The sequence below is a fragment of the Narcine bancroftii genome, chromosome 1 (genome assembly GCF_036971445.1).
Source record: "Narcine bancroftii isolate sNarBan1 chromosome 1, sNarBan1.hap1, whole genome shotgun sequence".
In the NCBI taxonomy this organism is placed as follows: Eukaryota; Metazoa; Chordata; class Chondrichthyes; order Torpediniformes; family Narcinidae; genus Narcine; species Narcine bancroftii.
Genome location: NC_091469.1, coordinates 322579959 through 322596722, shown reverse-complemented (window position 1 = coordinate 322596722; position 16764 = coordinate 322579959). Strand labels below are relative to the sequence as shown.

Here is a 16764-nt window from a genome sequence, read left to right as displayed (position 1 = left end):
GGCAGATTGGCGAGCGCCTGTGATTTCCTGTCGGCGCGACGGACATGGCAGGCTGCGCACGCCCCCCACTGTTCCGCAAAGGCTGATCGGCAGCGCGCTGGGCCTGAGTGGGTGGGTAAGCAGGGGTGGGCAGAGGGTGTAGGTGAGGAGTAATGGGCAGGGGAAGTTATGGTGGTGCGAGGGGCAGTTAGAGGGAGGGATGAGTAGAAGGAGGGGTGGATAGGGAAGATGTAAAAGGGGAGGGGCAGGGCGAATAGGGGAGGGGTGATTAGAGGGTGAGAGACGGGTAGAGGGAGGAACAGGTTGAGGGGAGAGGCAGTAGAGGGGCGTGTATAGGATGGGGTGGGTAGAGGCAGAGCGAGTGGAGTGAGGGGTGAGTAGAGGTTGGGTAAAGGACTGGTCAGGTAGAGGGATGGTGGGTCGAGGGTGAATAGAGACCTAGAGCCTGAGGAGTGAGCAGGAAATGCTGAGTCCTGATGCAGGCCAAAATGGACACAACCTGTGAATGCTGACTACATCTCCATAGGGACCAAATATGTTTCCCTCAGGACAAGCAAAGGGTGAACTTGAGCTACCTACTCCTGACCTGTAACATTATCCTCCTAAAGTTATATCCTAAAGTTTAACATTACATATGTTGAAAGAAGAGAAAACATGCAGATGTTGTTGAAAATTTTCAATAAATATTTAGTTCGGCCCTCGACTTAGTCCAAGTTTTTAATTTTGGCCCTCCGTGAATTTGAGTTTGACACCACTGCACTAGCAGGGATGCAAGCGTTGAGAAAATAAAATGTTTCGCTCACATACAGGGTCTTGTCATGAGAGGATACAACCATCAGCAATGAAGTCAACCTGCTTTTGATGTCAACTTGTCTCCCTGACTGGAGAGCCATCTACCTTAATTACATTTAACAACAAATATATTAGGAAATATACCAAAATCAATAAATTAAGTGGACAACCCAGCAGATTGCATAATAAAAAAAGTGCAACAGAACTAATCTGCTTATTATAAGGATTTGCAAAGCAGCTTAGCACTTTGGAGCTCTAACAGTGCTCCTCTGAAAACACACCAGTCTCCATGGTACCAGCACCTGGTTCCTGTATACAAAGGCACATATGGGTTTCCAAAATTACTGTTGTGAATTCTCAACTTGTAAAACTATACGACTTCCCCTTACAGCCAAGACAGCATTCCAGTTTAATTCTGGGAACAAATGTTTGGGTACTTGTGTTAATGATAAGTTTATTGCACAATGTACATAGGCACCGACATTTTTACTTGTTTCAGCTGAACAGATGCTTTGCTTAGAGAGAAACCACGAGTATTGGATATGCATCTTTATCTTTGCTGTATGAGGTACGCTGTTTGACCTGCTGAGTTTCTCCAGCATTGTTTTAACTATGAGTATACATAATTGAATTAGAAATAAGAAATATAAAAAATAATTATCCTAATAGAAAGCAAAAGTGACTGAAAAATAGTACAGTCTTTTAGAAACATAGAAAAACATAGAAGATAGGAGCAGGAGTAGGTCATTCGACCGTTCGAGCCTGCTCCGCCATTCAACGAGATCATGGCTGATCTTAAAGTTCAGTACCCCGTCCCCACCTTCTCTCCGTAACCTTTAATACCCTTATACTGAAGAAATAGATCTAATTCCCTCTTAGATATATTTAATGAACCTGCCTCTACTGCCCTCTGTGGCAATGAATTCCACAGATTCACCACCCTCTGGGTAAAGAAATTCCTCCTCATCTCGGTCCTAAATGGTTTGCCTATTATCCTCAAACCATGGCCCCGGGTTCTGGATTTTCCCATCATTGGAAACATCCCATCTGCATCCATTCTGTCCAGTCCTGCCAGAATTTTATATGTCTCTATGAGATCCCCTCTCAATCTTCTAAACTCCAGCGAGTACAATCCCAATTTGCGCAATCTTTCCTCATAAGTCATTCCTGCCATTCCAGGTATCAGCCTGGTGAATCGCCTCTGCATCCCTCCATTGCAAGAACATCCTTCCTTAGATAAGGTGACCATAACTGCACACAATACTCCAGCTGGGTTCTCACCAAGGCCCTGTACAGCTGCAGTCAGATATCCTTGTTCCTAGACTCAAACCCTCTTGATATGAAGGCCAACATACCATTTGCCTTTTTAACCGCCCACTGTACCTGCATGCTCGCCTTCAGAGACTGGTGTACAAGTACCCTAGGTCTCTTTGCACTTCCCCATCTCTTAATCTATTGCCATTCAAATAGTAATCTGCCCTCCGGTTTGTATTACCAAAGTGGATAACCTCACATTTATCCACATTGTAGTGCATTTGCCATGTATCTGCCCAGTCCCTCAATTTATCCAAATCACACTGGAGCTTCCTGACCCCCCTCTTCCGTGCACACAACCCCTCCTAGCTTAGTGTCATCTGCAAATTTGGAGATATTACATCCAATCCCCTCATCCAGATCATTAATGTAAATTGTGAACAGCTGGAGTCCCAGTACAGATCTCTGTGGCACCCCACTGGTCACCGCCTGCCACTCAGAAAACGAGCCATTTATCCCAACTCTCTGTCTTCTACCTGCCAGCCAGTTCTCAATCCACATCAATACTTTGCCCCCAATCCCATGAGCCTTGATTTTGGAAGCCAGTCATTTATGCGGGACCTTATCGAAGGCCTTTTGGAAGTCCAGGTACACCACATCCACTGGCTCTCCCCAATCTATTTTACCTGTCACCATCTCAAAGAATTCCAATAGATTTGTCAAGCACGATTTACCTTTTGTAAATCCATATTGACTCTGTCCGATCCCTTCTCTGCTAGTCACATGCTCCGCTATTACATCCTTAATAATGGATTCCATCATTTTGCCCACTACTGATGTAAGGCTCACCGGCCTACAATTCCCCGCTTTTTCTCTACCCCCCTTTTTAAATAGTGGGGTAACATTAGCTGTTCTCCAATCCATGGGTACTGATCCTGAGTCTATCGAGTTCTGGAAAATAATTCTTAAAGCATCTGCTATCTGAATGGCCACTTCCTTAAGTACCCTAGGATGTAGATTATCAGGCCCTTGGGATTTATCTGCCTTCAATCCCATCAATTTCCCCAAGACCATGTCCTTAGAGATACTGATTTCTTTCAGTTCCTCCCTTGCATTAGTCTCTATGTTTCCCAACATCCTTGGGAGGTTATTTGTATCCTCTCTTGTAAATCAGAATGAAAGTAAGAATTTAATTGGTCTACCATTTCCTTATTCCCCATTATATATTCCCCTGATTTCGACTGCAAAGGACCTACTCTGGATTTCACCAATCTTTTCCTCTTGACATATTTATAAAACCTTTTGCAGTCGGTTTTTATATTTGCCGCAAGCTTACTTTCGTAATTTATTTTTGCTCTCTTGATTAATCCCTTTGTCCTCCTTTGGTGCATCTTGAATTGCTCCCAGTCTTCGGTTGTGGTATTTTTTTGGCCAATTGATATGCTGTCTCTAATTTCCCTTGTTATCCATGGTTGAGTCACCTTTTTATGCCAAACCGGTATAAACGATTTTTGCAATTTCTCCATTAGATCTGTGAATGCTTTCCATTGTCTATCCAAAGTCAACTCCCCCATAAACACCACCCAATCAATCTTACTCAACTCCCATCTCATACCATCATAATTCCCTTTATTTAAATTCAGGACCTTAGTCTCGGCTTTAATTTCATCACTCTCCATGTCGAGTGAGAATTCGATCATATTGTTATCGTTCCTACCCAAAGGGCCTTGTACAAGATTGTTGATTAGCCCCTTATCATTGCATAATACCCAATCTAAAATGGCCTGCTCCTGAGTTGGTTCCTCGACATATTGGTCTAGATAACCGTCCCATAAACATTCAAGGAATTCCTCCTCCTCAGTATTTTTACTAATTTGGCTAGTCCAATCTATATGTAAATTAAAGTCTCCCTTATTGCACGCTTCTCTAATTTCTCTTTTAATGCCTTCCCTCACCTCTACACTACTATTTGGAGGCCTATATACCACCCCCACTAACATTTTCCGCCCCTTGCTATTCCTCAGTTCTACCCATGTAGATTCCGCATCTTCCGAGTTGATATCCTTTCTGTCAATCGTGTCGGTCCCTTCTCTCACCATCAATACTACCCCACCCCCTTTTCTTTCTTGCCGATCCCTCCTAAATATCGTATACCCCGGGATCTTAAGTTCCCAGGCTTGCCCACCTTGCAGCCATGTTTCTGTAATCCCAATCAAATCATATTTGTTTATCTCAATTTCCACAGCTAATTCATCTACCTTGTTCCGAATGCTTCTTGCATTAAGATTTGCTTTTTTCGCCCTTCTTGCTCTTTCTGATTTTTTTTACTTTCGCTGCCTAACCTAACTTTTCCTGTTTTATCTTTCCTGTCCTTTGCCCTATCATACAGGTTCCCACCCCCCTGCCAAATTAGTTTAAACCGCACCCGACGGCTGTACCAAACCGAGCTGCCAATAGTGTCTATGATTAATGCAACAAGTGTACATTCCAGAGCTAAATAGTTGTTGGAGAGAAACAGTTCTTGAAGCTGAAGGTACTGGTCTTTTGGCTGTGAGAAGAAGTTGTGACCAGGTGTTGCACTGTATAGAAAAAAAATCATTTCACTGGATAATCTCAAAGTATAAAGTATCCTCCTGTCCAACCCAATTGTCCAGGTTGGATTGCGTGTTCTTTAAGAGGTATCTGAAGAGATTGTTGAGGCAGGAATGGTGATCTTTCAAGAATCTGATTCTGGAATAGTTCTACACGACTGGAAAATTGCAAATGTCACATCACTCCCTAAGAAGGGAGAGAGACAAAAGACAGGATATGTCCCAGTTCGCCTGACTTCAGTGGCTGATAAGATCTTGGACTATTTTAGATTTATTGTCAGAGTACATACATGACATCACATACAACCCTGAGATTCTTTTTCCTGCAGGCGTGCAAGAACTACAACTAATTGGTAGTGCAAAATTGAACTATACACAGTGTAAACATGTAAACAAAGAAATGTAAACAGAAAACAAATGACTGCAATACTCCATACATGTAATAAGTCATCATACAATACCATGAGAGCTTAAATTGAAGAGTAATTCATTCATTACATTATGGTTATACCCTTTCTTGTCCCAATCCTACCTTCCCCACCCTTTTAAGAAAAATATACATGTAATATTTTTTTTATATACAGTACAGGTACCCAATCCTTTATCTGGACATCTAAAATCTGGAAAGCTCCAAAAACCAGCATTTTTCCCACTGGTGCTAGTAGAGAGGAGAGAGAGGAGAGAGAGGAGAGAGAGGAGAGAGAGGAGGGAGAGGAGGGAGAGGAGGGAGAGGAGGGAGAGGAGGGAGAGGAGGGAGAGGAGGGAGAGGAGGGAGAGGAGGGAGAGGAGGGAGAGGAGGGAGAGGAGGGAGAGGAGGGAGAGGAGGGAGAGGAGAGAGAGGAGAGAGAGGAGAGAGAGGAGAGAGAGGAGAGAGAGGAGAGAGAGGAGAGAGAGGAGAGAGAGGAGAGAGAGGAGAGAGAGAGCAAGAGAGTACAGTGCAACTCGGGCGGGGTGGGGAGAGACGGCGGCGCCACTCGGGCGGGGTGGGGGAGAGACGGCGGCGCCACTCGGGCGGGGTGGGGGAGAGACGGCGGCGCCACTCGGGCGGGGTGGGGGAGAGACGGCGGCGCCACTCGGGCGGGGTGGGGGAGAGACGGCGGCGCCACTCGGGCGGGGTGGGGGAGAGACGGCGGCGCCACTCGGGCGGGGTGGGGGAGAGACGGCGGCGCCACTCGGGCGGGGTGGGGGAGAGACGGCGGCGCCACTCGGGCGGGGTGGGGGAGAGACGGCGGCGCCACTCGGGCGGGGTGGGGGAGAGACGGCGGCGCCACTCGGGCGGGGTGGGGGAGAGACGGCGGCGCCACTCGGGCGGGGTGGGGGAGAGACGGCGGCGCCACTCGGGCGGGGTGGGGGAGAGACGGCGGCGCCACTCGGGCGGGGTGGGGGAGAGACGGCGGCGCCACTCGGGCGGGGTGGGGGAGAGACGGCGGCGCCACTCGGGCGGGGTGGGGGAGAGACGGCGGCGCCACTCGGGCGGTGTGGGGGAGAGACGGCGGCGCCACTCGGGCGGGGTGGGGGAGAGACGGCGGCGCCACTCGGGCGGGGTGGGGGAGAGACGGCGGCGCCACTCGGGCGGGGTGGGGGAGAGACGGCGGCGCCACTCGGGCGGGGTGGGGGAGAGACGGCGGCGCCACTCGGGCGGGGTGGGGGAGAGACGGCGGCGCCACTCGGGCGGGGTGGGGGAGAGACGGCGGCGCCACTCGGGCGGGGTGGGGGAGAGACGGCGGCGCCACTCGGGCGGGGTGGGGGAGAGACGGCGGCGCCACTCGGGCGGGGTGGGGGAGAGACGGCGGCGCCACTCGGGCGGGGTGGGGGAGAGACGGCGGCGCCACTCGGGCGGGGTGGGGGAGAGACGGCGGCGCCACTCGGGCGGGGTGGGGGAGAGACGGCGGCGCCACTCGGGCGGGGGGGGGGGAGAGACGGCGGCGCCACTCGGGCGGGGGGGGGAGAGACGGCGGCGCCACTATGGCGGGGGGGGGAGAGACGGCGGCGCCACTCGGGCGGGGGGGGGGAGAGACGGCGGCGCCACTCGGGCGGGGGGGGGAGAGACGGCGGCGCCACTATGGCGGGGGGGGGGAGAGACGGCGGCGCCACTCGGGCGGGGGGGGAGAGACGGCGGCGCCACTCGGGCGGGGGGGGAGAGACGGCGGCGCCACTCGGGCGGGGGGGGAGAGACGGCGGCGCCACTCGGGTGGGGGGGAGAGACGGCGGCGCCACTCGGGTGGGGGGGAGAGACGGCGGCGCCACTCGGGTGGGGGGGAGAGACGGCGGCGCCACTCGGGTGGGGGGGAGAGACGGCGGCGCCACTCGGGTGGGGGGGAGAGACGGCGGCGCCACTCGGGTGGGGGGGAGAGACGGCGGCGCCACTCGGGTGGGGGGGAGAGACGGCGGCGCCACTCGGGTGGGGGGGAGAGACGGCGGCGCCACTCGGGTGGGGGGGAGAGACGGCGGCGCCACTCGGGTGGGGGGGAGAGACGGCGGCGCCACTCGGGTGGGGGGGAGAGACGGCGGCGCCACTCGGGTGGGGGGGAGAGACGGCGGCGCCACTCGGGTGGGGGGGAGAGACGGCGGCGCCACTCGGGTGGGGGGGAGAGACGGCGGCGCCACTCGGGTGGGGGGGAGAGACGGCGGCGCCACTCGGGTGGGGGGGAGAGACGGCGGCGCCACTCGGGTGGGGGGGAGAGACGGCGGCGCCACTCGGGTGGGGGGAGAGACGGCGGCGCCACTCGGGTGGGGGGGAGAGACGGCGGCGCCACTCGGGTGGGGGGGAGAGACGGCGGCGCCACTCGGGTGGGGGGGAGAGACGGCGGCGCCACTCGGGTGGGGGGGAGAGACGGCGGCGCCACTCGGGTGGGGGGGAGAGACGGCGGCGCCACTCGGGTGGGGGGGAGAGACGGCGGCGCCACTCGGGTGGGGGGGAGAGACGGCGGCGCCACTCGGGTGGGGGGGAGAGACGGCGGCGCCACTCGGGTGGGGGGGAGAGACGGCGGCGCCACTCGGGTGGGGGGGAGAGACAGCGGCGCCACTCGGGTGGGGGGAGAGACAGGAGCGCCACTTGGGTGGCCGAGGGGGGAGAGAGACGGCAGCATGATGGGAAGTGGGTGGATAACGGCATGACAATTCTGATGAGCTTAAATCTGGGGCAGCTGGCTTTAGTTCTGAAATCTAGAAAAATCCACAATTCGGAAAACATTGTCCCCCAAGGGTTCCGGATAAAGAATTATGTAACTGTAAAAGGAAAACAGCATTATAAAAGAAACATTATAGTACCTCGATTGCCTGGAGGATTGCATTCAAACACTTTGGAATTAAACAGATCTTATATAGCCATTTCATTTTAAGGAAGGTTAACACAGGTCGAGAAAGGCTGGAAGAATTCCTACATACCTAATGTTTGCATATATGGGCTTCAAATTCACAAAAATATAGGATATTTAATTATCCAGTTGTATCCGATTTTATCTAAAGGAATACAGCTTTGTATTTCTGTATTCCACATTCCCATTCCTAAATGCGAGTTCAATTTCCAAGTCACTGCAATACATTTCCTCAATACCGCTAATGCTATTTTAACAAATTTCATTTGATAAATTGATAATTTCAACTTGGGTCTTGTTCCTTCTATTTCCCCTAATAAGAATAGGCCTGGGTTTAATGGAAATACCGTACAGGTTCGTGATCGGTTATCTGGACATCTAAAATTCGGAAAGCTCCAAAATCCTCGGGTACGCTTTCCGAAATTCGGAAAAATCTGAAATTAGGAAAGATCCGAAATTCGGAACACACTGTCCCCCAAGGGTTCTGGATAAAGGATTGTGTACCTGTACTGTAACTGGTTCTAAAACATTTCTTAAATCAGCCCAAAAGGAACAGGACTAAGTCAAATGTAAAAAAAAAGTACCCATCTCTTCATCATTACCTAAAGCATTGATCTATTTAATTTTTGTGGCATTCAATATAAATGATGCAAGAAATTATACTGAACCAATCTATAATTTACATTAATAGTATTTGTCACACTATCTTGGCAGAGATCAAACCATTTTCGCTCATCATTTGTCATTTCTATCTAGATTTATGTAAAAGATATATGACTGATGTAAATTTCTTAATATTTCCTCTCCTAATAAGGGTTTCCACCTCACTACAAATAGGTGGCCACATCTCTTGACCTAATTTTTCCCTTAAGAATGTTCTCAATTGAAAATAACAAAATAAAGTATTATTAGGTATTCAATGTTTGTTCCTCAATTGTTCAAATGACATCGATTGGTCTTGGTAATAACAATCTTCAATATTTTAATACTCTTATTGGACCAAATGATTAAAAACAATTATCTTTTGAAAAAGGTACAAGTTGATTTTGAATCAAAGGCATTTTAAGCAATATACTGCCTTTTACTCCAATTTCATCATTTATCTTATTCCAAATAGTAATCAAATGTTTCAACAATGGTGTCTTTTTAGCTCCAGTTAATAATTTTGAGTAAGAGTCCATAAATGAGTGGAGCTGTTCCTGAACCTGGTGTAACAGGTTCTGTGCCCCCTATACCCCTTTCCTGATGCCAGCAGCAAGAACAGAGCGTGTGCCTGATGGTGTGGATCTTTGATAAATTGAGCAGCAGCGTTCCCTGTAGTTGTACTCAATAGTGGGGAGGGTTTTGCCTGTGATGTCTTAGGCTGTGCCCACTGCCTTTTGGAAGGTTTTACACTCAGGGGTATTGGTGTTCTCATACTAGATCATGATGCAGTTGGTCAGCACACTTTCCACATTTCTGTAGAAATTTGTCAGGGTTTCTGATGTTGTACCGCAAACTCCTGAGGAAGTTGAAACTGTGACGTGCTTTCTTCATGATGCCATTAGTGTGTTGGGTCCAGGAAAGATCTCTGAGATAGTGAATCCTAAGAACTTAAATTTGTTCACCTTCTCTACCTCTGATCCCCCAATGATCACCTGATAATTTAACTCTTGCTTTCCTTTCCTGAAGTTAACAATCAGCTCCTTAGTTTTGGTGACATTGAGTACAAGTTTGTTTCTGGTGCACCATTCAGCCAAGTTTTCAACCTCCATCCTGTACACTGACTCATCCCCTTCCTTTATACAATTCACCACTGTAGATCATCCACAAATTTGTAGATGGTGTTATTGTCATACCTAGCTACAGTCGTAGGTGTCAAATGAGTAGAGAAAGGGGCTAAGAACACACCCCTGTGATGCTCTGGTGCTGAGGAGATTGTGAAGAAGTTCTTAGCAATCTTCACTGATTGTGGTCTGGAAGTGAGGAAATCCATGATCCAATTACACAGAGGGGTGTTAACTCCCAGGTCTTGGAGTTTGCTGATCTGTTTGATGGTGTTTCATGCCAAACTGTAGTCGATAAAGATGCAAGTGATGTATGTATCTTTGCTGTCCAGGTATTCCAGGGCTTTGTGTAGAGCCAGTGAGATGGCATCTACCGTAGACCTATTCCTACAAATAGGAGAACTGGAATGCATCCATGTCATCGCTCAGACAGGCTTCATCACCAGCCTTTCTAAGCACTTCATCACTGTTGATGTAAGTACTACTGGTCAACAGTCATTAAGACAGGTTATTACACTGCTAAAATTAGATATTGATGCTATCCGTGAATACATTGGTAAGTTGATTAGCACAGATTCTTAATATTCGGCCAAGCACTCCATTCATACCAGATGCTTTAATTGGATTCACTATCCTGAAGGCAGCACGCACATCATCCTCAGATAAGGACAGGATGGGATTATCATCAATATTATTAAGGATGAAGTTTTGGGGGTAATGCAGTATAGAGAAATGTAATCATGTACTTTGGTGGAAGGAATAAAGGTGTATTTTCTAAATGGACAACTAATTCAGAAATTGATGGTGCAGAGACACTTGGGAGGTTAACTTGCATGGAGCCGGTGGAAGACAAATGCAATGCTTGCATTCATTTCAAGAAGGATATAATAAAAAAGCAGGGACACAATGTTGAGGCTTTACAAGGTTGGACCGCATTTGAAGTAATGGGAGCAGTTTTGGCCTTCCCTATCTGATGAAGGATTTGTTGGCATTAGACAGATCCAAAGGAGGTTCATATGAATGATTTCCAAAATGAAAGGGCTATCATACAAGGAGCATTTGATGTCTCTGGGACTGTACTCGCTGAAATTTAGAAGAATGTGGGGAGGATCTCATTGAAACCTATTAAATACTGAAAGGCATCGATAGAGTGGACTTGACAGGGTGTTTCCTATGGTGGGGAGGAGACATAGGACCAGAGGGCACAGCCTCAGAATACAAAAATGACCCTTAAGAACAAAGACGAGGAGGAATTTATTTACCCCAATGGTAGGTAAATCTATAAAATTCATTGCTGCAAATGGTTAGAGTCCAAGTCATTGGGTTTATTTAAGATGGAAGGTCAATAGGTTCTTGATTAGAAAGGGAATCAAGGGCATTGATGCGACAGGAGAATGCGGTTGAAAAGGGTAGTAAATCAGCCATAATGGAATAACTGAATTCTGCTCTTATCCCTTATGAGCTCAATGTCATCTCATTGCTGCACGAGTAGACACTGTTTTCAAAAGTACAGTACTTCTATAACACAACCAAGTGGTCTTTGCAAACTAACAAAAGCAGATAGTACAAATATAACAGGATGCAGGGAGCTGTGCAAAAATTGCTATTATATTTTTAGTCTGTGGGAAAGTTAGGCATACCATAATGGTGCAAAGTTAAAAGGGATGTAAATGGAAGAATTTTTTTTTTAAAAAAAGATGCTTGCGGAGGAAATCAAAGGCAGACAGATCAAAAACAGGCCCTTTGGCCTACCCTGTCTCTGCTGACTATCAAGTACCCATTAAATGGTTGCGTGGCTTAATAGAATAGTGATGTGAAAGACACGCTGGCCCTTTGAAATTAAAGACTGTTATGAATACAGTTCTGTTCCTGATGGCCTTTAGCATTTCATGAATGTCTTGTATTGGATTGCTTTAGTACCACTATTTTCCTGCTAAAATCCTAAACTTACAATGAAGAGATTCCGTCACAAATCTATAACCTCATTACCCATATTTTGGGTAAAGCAGGATATTTTAAGGGACCTTGGAGATGTATTAATTGTGACCACTGGCTGCCACCATTGACATTGAGTTAACTATCAAGTGGTTTCCCTGCTGACCACCACAAGCAAAGGCAAAACTAGGGTCCTTCACAGCATCTCTTCCCAATGACTAAAGAGCTGCACAATGTGGAGACAGTCTACCCAGAGATACATTAGCTTGATCTTCATTGCACGACAACCCAAGAAGATATTTTTGACATTTGCCATAACACAACCCCTTACTGGGTTTATCAAAACTTTGGCTCCATATCTTGGGAGGTACTGTAGAACACACTAAAACGTGTCTACAGTCAGAAATTTGACTATCTTATAATTACTCCACTGTGCCATGCTAGCTACCCAAACCATCTACACAACTATTCTAAATAAAGAAAAATGTCAAACAAGGCTGTGTCAATTACCATAATAATTTCACCAATCTTTCTTCTTCAATATTACACTAAATCTCAAACAGGAGTAGAATAATCCTCAAATCAATATGGTGACTACATTCTGGCCAGGGTTTCACAAGACACTACCACTAAAAATAAAATTTCATGGTGAAACATACCAATTCCTAGACCTTGAGAAGTTTTCAGCAAGACAGACAATTATGAAAACATTCAACACATCTTCCATCTTCAACATTCTACCGTGGCCTTTGATTAATTGAGGAAAAGAGAATTTATAGACTAAGACTTCAGTTTTGGCTCAAAGCTAATGATCTTCCAGGAAATCTTCCTTTCTAGCTAGAATACTTATACCAAGCACAAGCAAAACAATATGCTGAGCCTGCAAACTCTTCCAAATTAATTGGAAAGGCAAGAAACCAACACTAGCATCGTCTTCCAAGCCAACATTTACAGCATCAAAGATGACTTACACCCATCAGCTACACGAGCCAGGCCATATTGGTTGTCTGGCTGGGTGAGAAAATGCCCACAATATATCTTTGTCTCCAATGGACGCTGAAAGACCAGCTAAGTTCCTCCAGCATTTCGCTGTGTTTTCACTTGTTGATTCCTTAGACATTCCATTCTAAACCCTGTAAAAATAAATTATGACCAAAGATAGAGAGGAAAAAAAAACTTGTTCAATGCCTATTTAAAGAAATAGGCAACTCCAAAGACTCTGACCAGGACACTCATTCTGCTGTTCCTTGAAGAATGGTTTAGGCCTGAAACTTCAGCAATATATCTTTGTCTTACCAACCTTCAAAAATCTCCACAATCTCAGAGCACACAGGGCTGTTTTCTTAGCCCCCTGCTCTACTCAATTTACACCTACGAACCCGATGATACCACATAGTAGATTGTATAATGGAAGGGGATGAGTCAACATACAGGATGGAGATTGTAAATTTGGCTGAATGGTGTACCAACAATAACTTTGCATTCAATGTTAGCAAAACTAGAGCTGATTGTTGACTTCAGGAAAGGAAAGCCAGACGTATACAATTGATGATCATTGGGGGAATCAGAGATAGAGAGGGTGAGCAAATTTAAGGTCTTGGGAGTGACTATCTCAGAGGTTCTTTTCTGGACCGAACACATCAATGGCATCGTGAAGAAGGCACATCACCTCTTCATGGGGGTCTAGTGGTGAAGTGACTGCCTTCAACTCAGCATACTAACTGGAGCCACCATCCCCCTCCTCCAATAAGTGAGTTCCTGACCTGGGATGGTAAGCCACCGCCTTCCACTTCTGCTTTCCTTCCACCCACCGGCTGCTACCGTCAGTAAACCAGGCGTCCTCTTGTTCTGCTTTCTGTACCATCTCTTCTATGGCCCCTTGGATCGTCACATCATCAATATAATGGTGAATTGAGAGGGAAGGCGATACTGGCACCTTCTCCAAATCACGAGTGGCAAATAGTGGGAGAGTGTACATAGCCCTGAGGGAGGCAGGTGAAGGTATACTGACACCCCTTCCAGGTAAAGGTGAACTGATCCTGTGAGACCTCAGCTATAAGAATACTAAAGAAGGCGTTAGCGAGATTAATGACAGCATACCATGTTCCTGAGTTCCCAGTAGCAATGTTTTCAATAAGGGTGACAATGTCCAGAACTGCCGAAGCAAGTGGTGGGGCATGTTTGTTCAAGAAACAATAATCAACTGTCATTCTCCAGGAGCCATCCGGCTTCTGGACTGGCCAAAGGGCGACGTTGTGGGCCTCACTAACCCTTCTTCTTGCAAAGCATTGATGGTGGCAGTAATCTCTTCATCAGGGCTCCCCCCATGTACCCACAGCCTCAAACACCCTGCATAAAAGGCAGAGGCCAGGGCCCATTGACGAATTACTGCTATAGCCTCCTCTGGGGTGCCCCAATTGTTCTGTAAATGTAAATCCCAATCTACTGGTGACGGGTATATTCGTAACAGGGCATCCCCTAGAGTGCCAAGTAAGTAATCCATCTCTCTTCCTCTACCCCGCAGCTCAGCAGTGACCCGGATATAAGTAGATAATGTTCCTAATCCCAACAATTCCTCAGGGGTTAAATATACATTACCCCCTCCTTGTTCCCAAACATGCAGGAGCCAGGCTGCCAGAGTTTCTCCCGCCTTTTGCCTATATCGATCTCCAATGGCAGCCAGCTCTTTTATAGAGAAGTCACGTATCATTGACTGCTCTTGACCTCTGCTCCCACTTTGGCCCACAGGCTCCTTTGCCCAGTTGGCTAGATGAGGCCTAGGCCATCCTGTCGAGGGGGTAGGCCATAGAGCATAAGCAGGGGTTCGGGTATTTTCCCCTGGGTCCGCTTGGGAGATCGGGTTATCTATCCTTTCAATCTCTACCCTTACATCATTCCCCCTTCCGTCTGTTTGGGAAGTCTGCTGCTTTATGGGGCGGGCGTGAACAGCAGGTGGAGAAGGCACTATGTTAGGCACATGCTGAAGAGTATCTGCATTATTACCATGGTCATCATTCCGGATATCCCCGTCCCATTCATCAATTACATCAGGATCGTCGCCATTCCTTATCATGGCACGAATACGATGTGGATAGGATTCTACTCCATGCCTTTCTTTATCTGCACAGAGCTGCTGCCAGAGTTTAATATTACGGCAGATCGTTTGGACATGCTTATCTTCCTATTCTTTGGCTCAGTCCTGACTGGTGCGAACAATCTTGCTCATCATGGAACAGCGTTGTCGCATGGCTTCTAGCTCCTCCTCTAATTGCTCTCTCTTGTGCTGAGATTCTACTTCTCTTTGAACTAATTCTGCTTCATGCTGAACGGAGTGGCACAAGGCTGTGGCCGGCAGCCAAAAACCATCCGTCAGCGTCCCCTTTTTACCAGGAAATATACTTTCTCGAAGGAGAGTGGCAACCCGCTCTCCCAGAGGTGCACTTGATGGGTCTAACTTTTCATCCCAACAAATGGGTGGTCCCAACAAAGACAGAGTATTGGCCAACATGCCAAACCCATCATCTTTGGAAGTCCATTCCGGAATCAAGAGCTGCTCAGGGCTCACCTCTTTCTTTCGGTGAAACATCTTGAGACCAACCCTGCTTGCAGCGCCAATTGTCTTGGGTAAACTTATACCTCTCATTTTGTTCATTTTAGATTGGTCACAGTGTTTGAGCTACCGAAAGAAAATAGACACACACTGAGAGCAGTTCAGTTTATACAAGTCATTATTACTAAATCTAAATATTCAAGCCCTTCCCAATTATACTTATCAAAACCTGGACTGGTCCCAACTGCCGAAGCGAGGCAACGACTGCACACTTGTAGTAGGTTGTCGGGGCGCCGGTAGCAGCTTCTCCACCTCCCTCAACCAGGACGTTAGCTGGACTCTTGAAGTTCTTCTTGCTGAGAGATGTTGCCACCTCTTGGAGAGTCTCAAACTTCAGCAGTGGGACCATGGCTTATATTACCCAAAAATTGTTTACTTCAGATCTTATCTCTTTGAACAAATGATTTAATTATCTTCAAGGTCTCCTGACAGTCTGCAACCAACAAAAGAAAACTGCATCTCTGGGCCTCATGGTGGAAGTTGGATAATGTCTACTGATTCATATGCATCCCTGGGCCCCATAGTCGAGGAGATACCATCAGGAAAGGCATCTGAAATCAGCCTGCCGGGTCTTCGCACCCCAACTCCGAAAAGTCCGCCAAGATCATCTCCTCCATTGCCCAGTTATATCCTGACCGACGAACGTGAACAGGTCACGCCTTGAGCTCCTTTGCTACAACAAAGTGCCTTGACCGATACCATCCCTCTCCGTAGATCCAAACAAGCCACGAACCCACCGGAACATTTCAAAGTCTGTGTATGGTTTGGCCCCCCCCCCCACCAAAATATGACACGATTACGAATATGCAATTTCGAGTGGAACTGATTTATACTGGATGCTTCATAGCAATGCTTGTAGTAAGGAATTAGTAAAGCATTGAGTTAGTTTGCACTGACTGACGTTGCTCAAATATAATAGCAGCATTCGGGTCCTTAAATCCAGATTAGGCAAGTTCTCCCCACCCCAAAGCCATCAGACTCCTGAACGTTTGTGGATAGGGTTACTGTGTACATCTTAATATTTCAGTGTGTTTCACTTCTATTCTAACACATTTGTGTACATCTGCTCCGTGGTCCTGGAGAAACCCTATCTCGTCTTTACAGTGCGAGCATAGTATGAACGATAACGAAAGGTAACTAGACTTGAGAACGTCGTTTGAAATGCAATGCAATCACATGGAAGCGGAAGGTCAGAAGCTGGTCGAGTGGACTCGACTTCTTTCCTCTCCACACCTTCCACTCCCCCTCCCCCTCCCCTTGGCCTCAGACTTGGCCCCGAGCCTCATCTCTCACCTGAACGTCGCTGAAGGCCGAGCGCCTGCAATAGAGCAGCTTCCAAAGCTCTCCACGATCGGACCCACCGCTGCAACGCCGCCATGGCGACGGATGGGGACAGCGAAGGAGAGAACACGCATGCGCCGCCGCCGCAGAGGCCGCGGATTGGATGGCAGTCCGACCGGCGTAAGGACGGCTGCGGCGAACAGGAAGACTACATATCG

General features: G+C 47.8%; 1 protein-coding gene across 1 annotated transcript in view; it reads right to left on the bottom strand.

Annotated features, from left to right (window-relative positions):
* The window catches only part of mrpl32 (mitochondrial ribosomal protein L32), a 29550-nt gene extending 12797 nt beyond the window's left edge, over positions 1-16753 (bottom strand). Inside the window, exon 1 of the mRNA XM_069907297.1 lies at positions 16559-16753. Coding sequence (XP_069763398.1) covers positions 16559-16643 — 85 coding nt within the window. The 5' untranslated portion in view covers positions 16644-16753. The remainder of the gene's footprint in view (positions 1-16558) is intronic.
* Between the last annotated feature and the right edge of the window lie 11 nt (positions 16754-16764).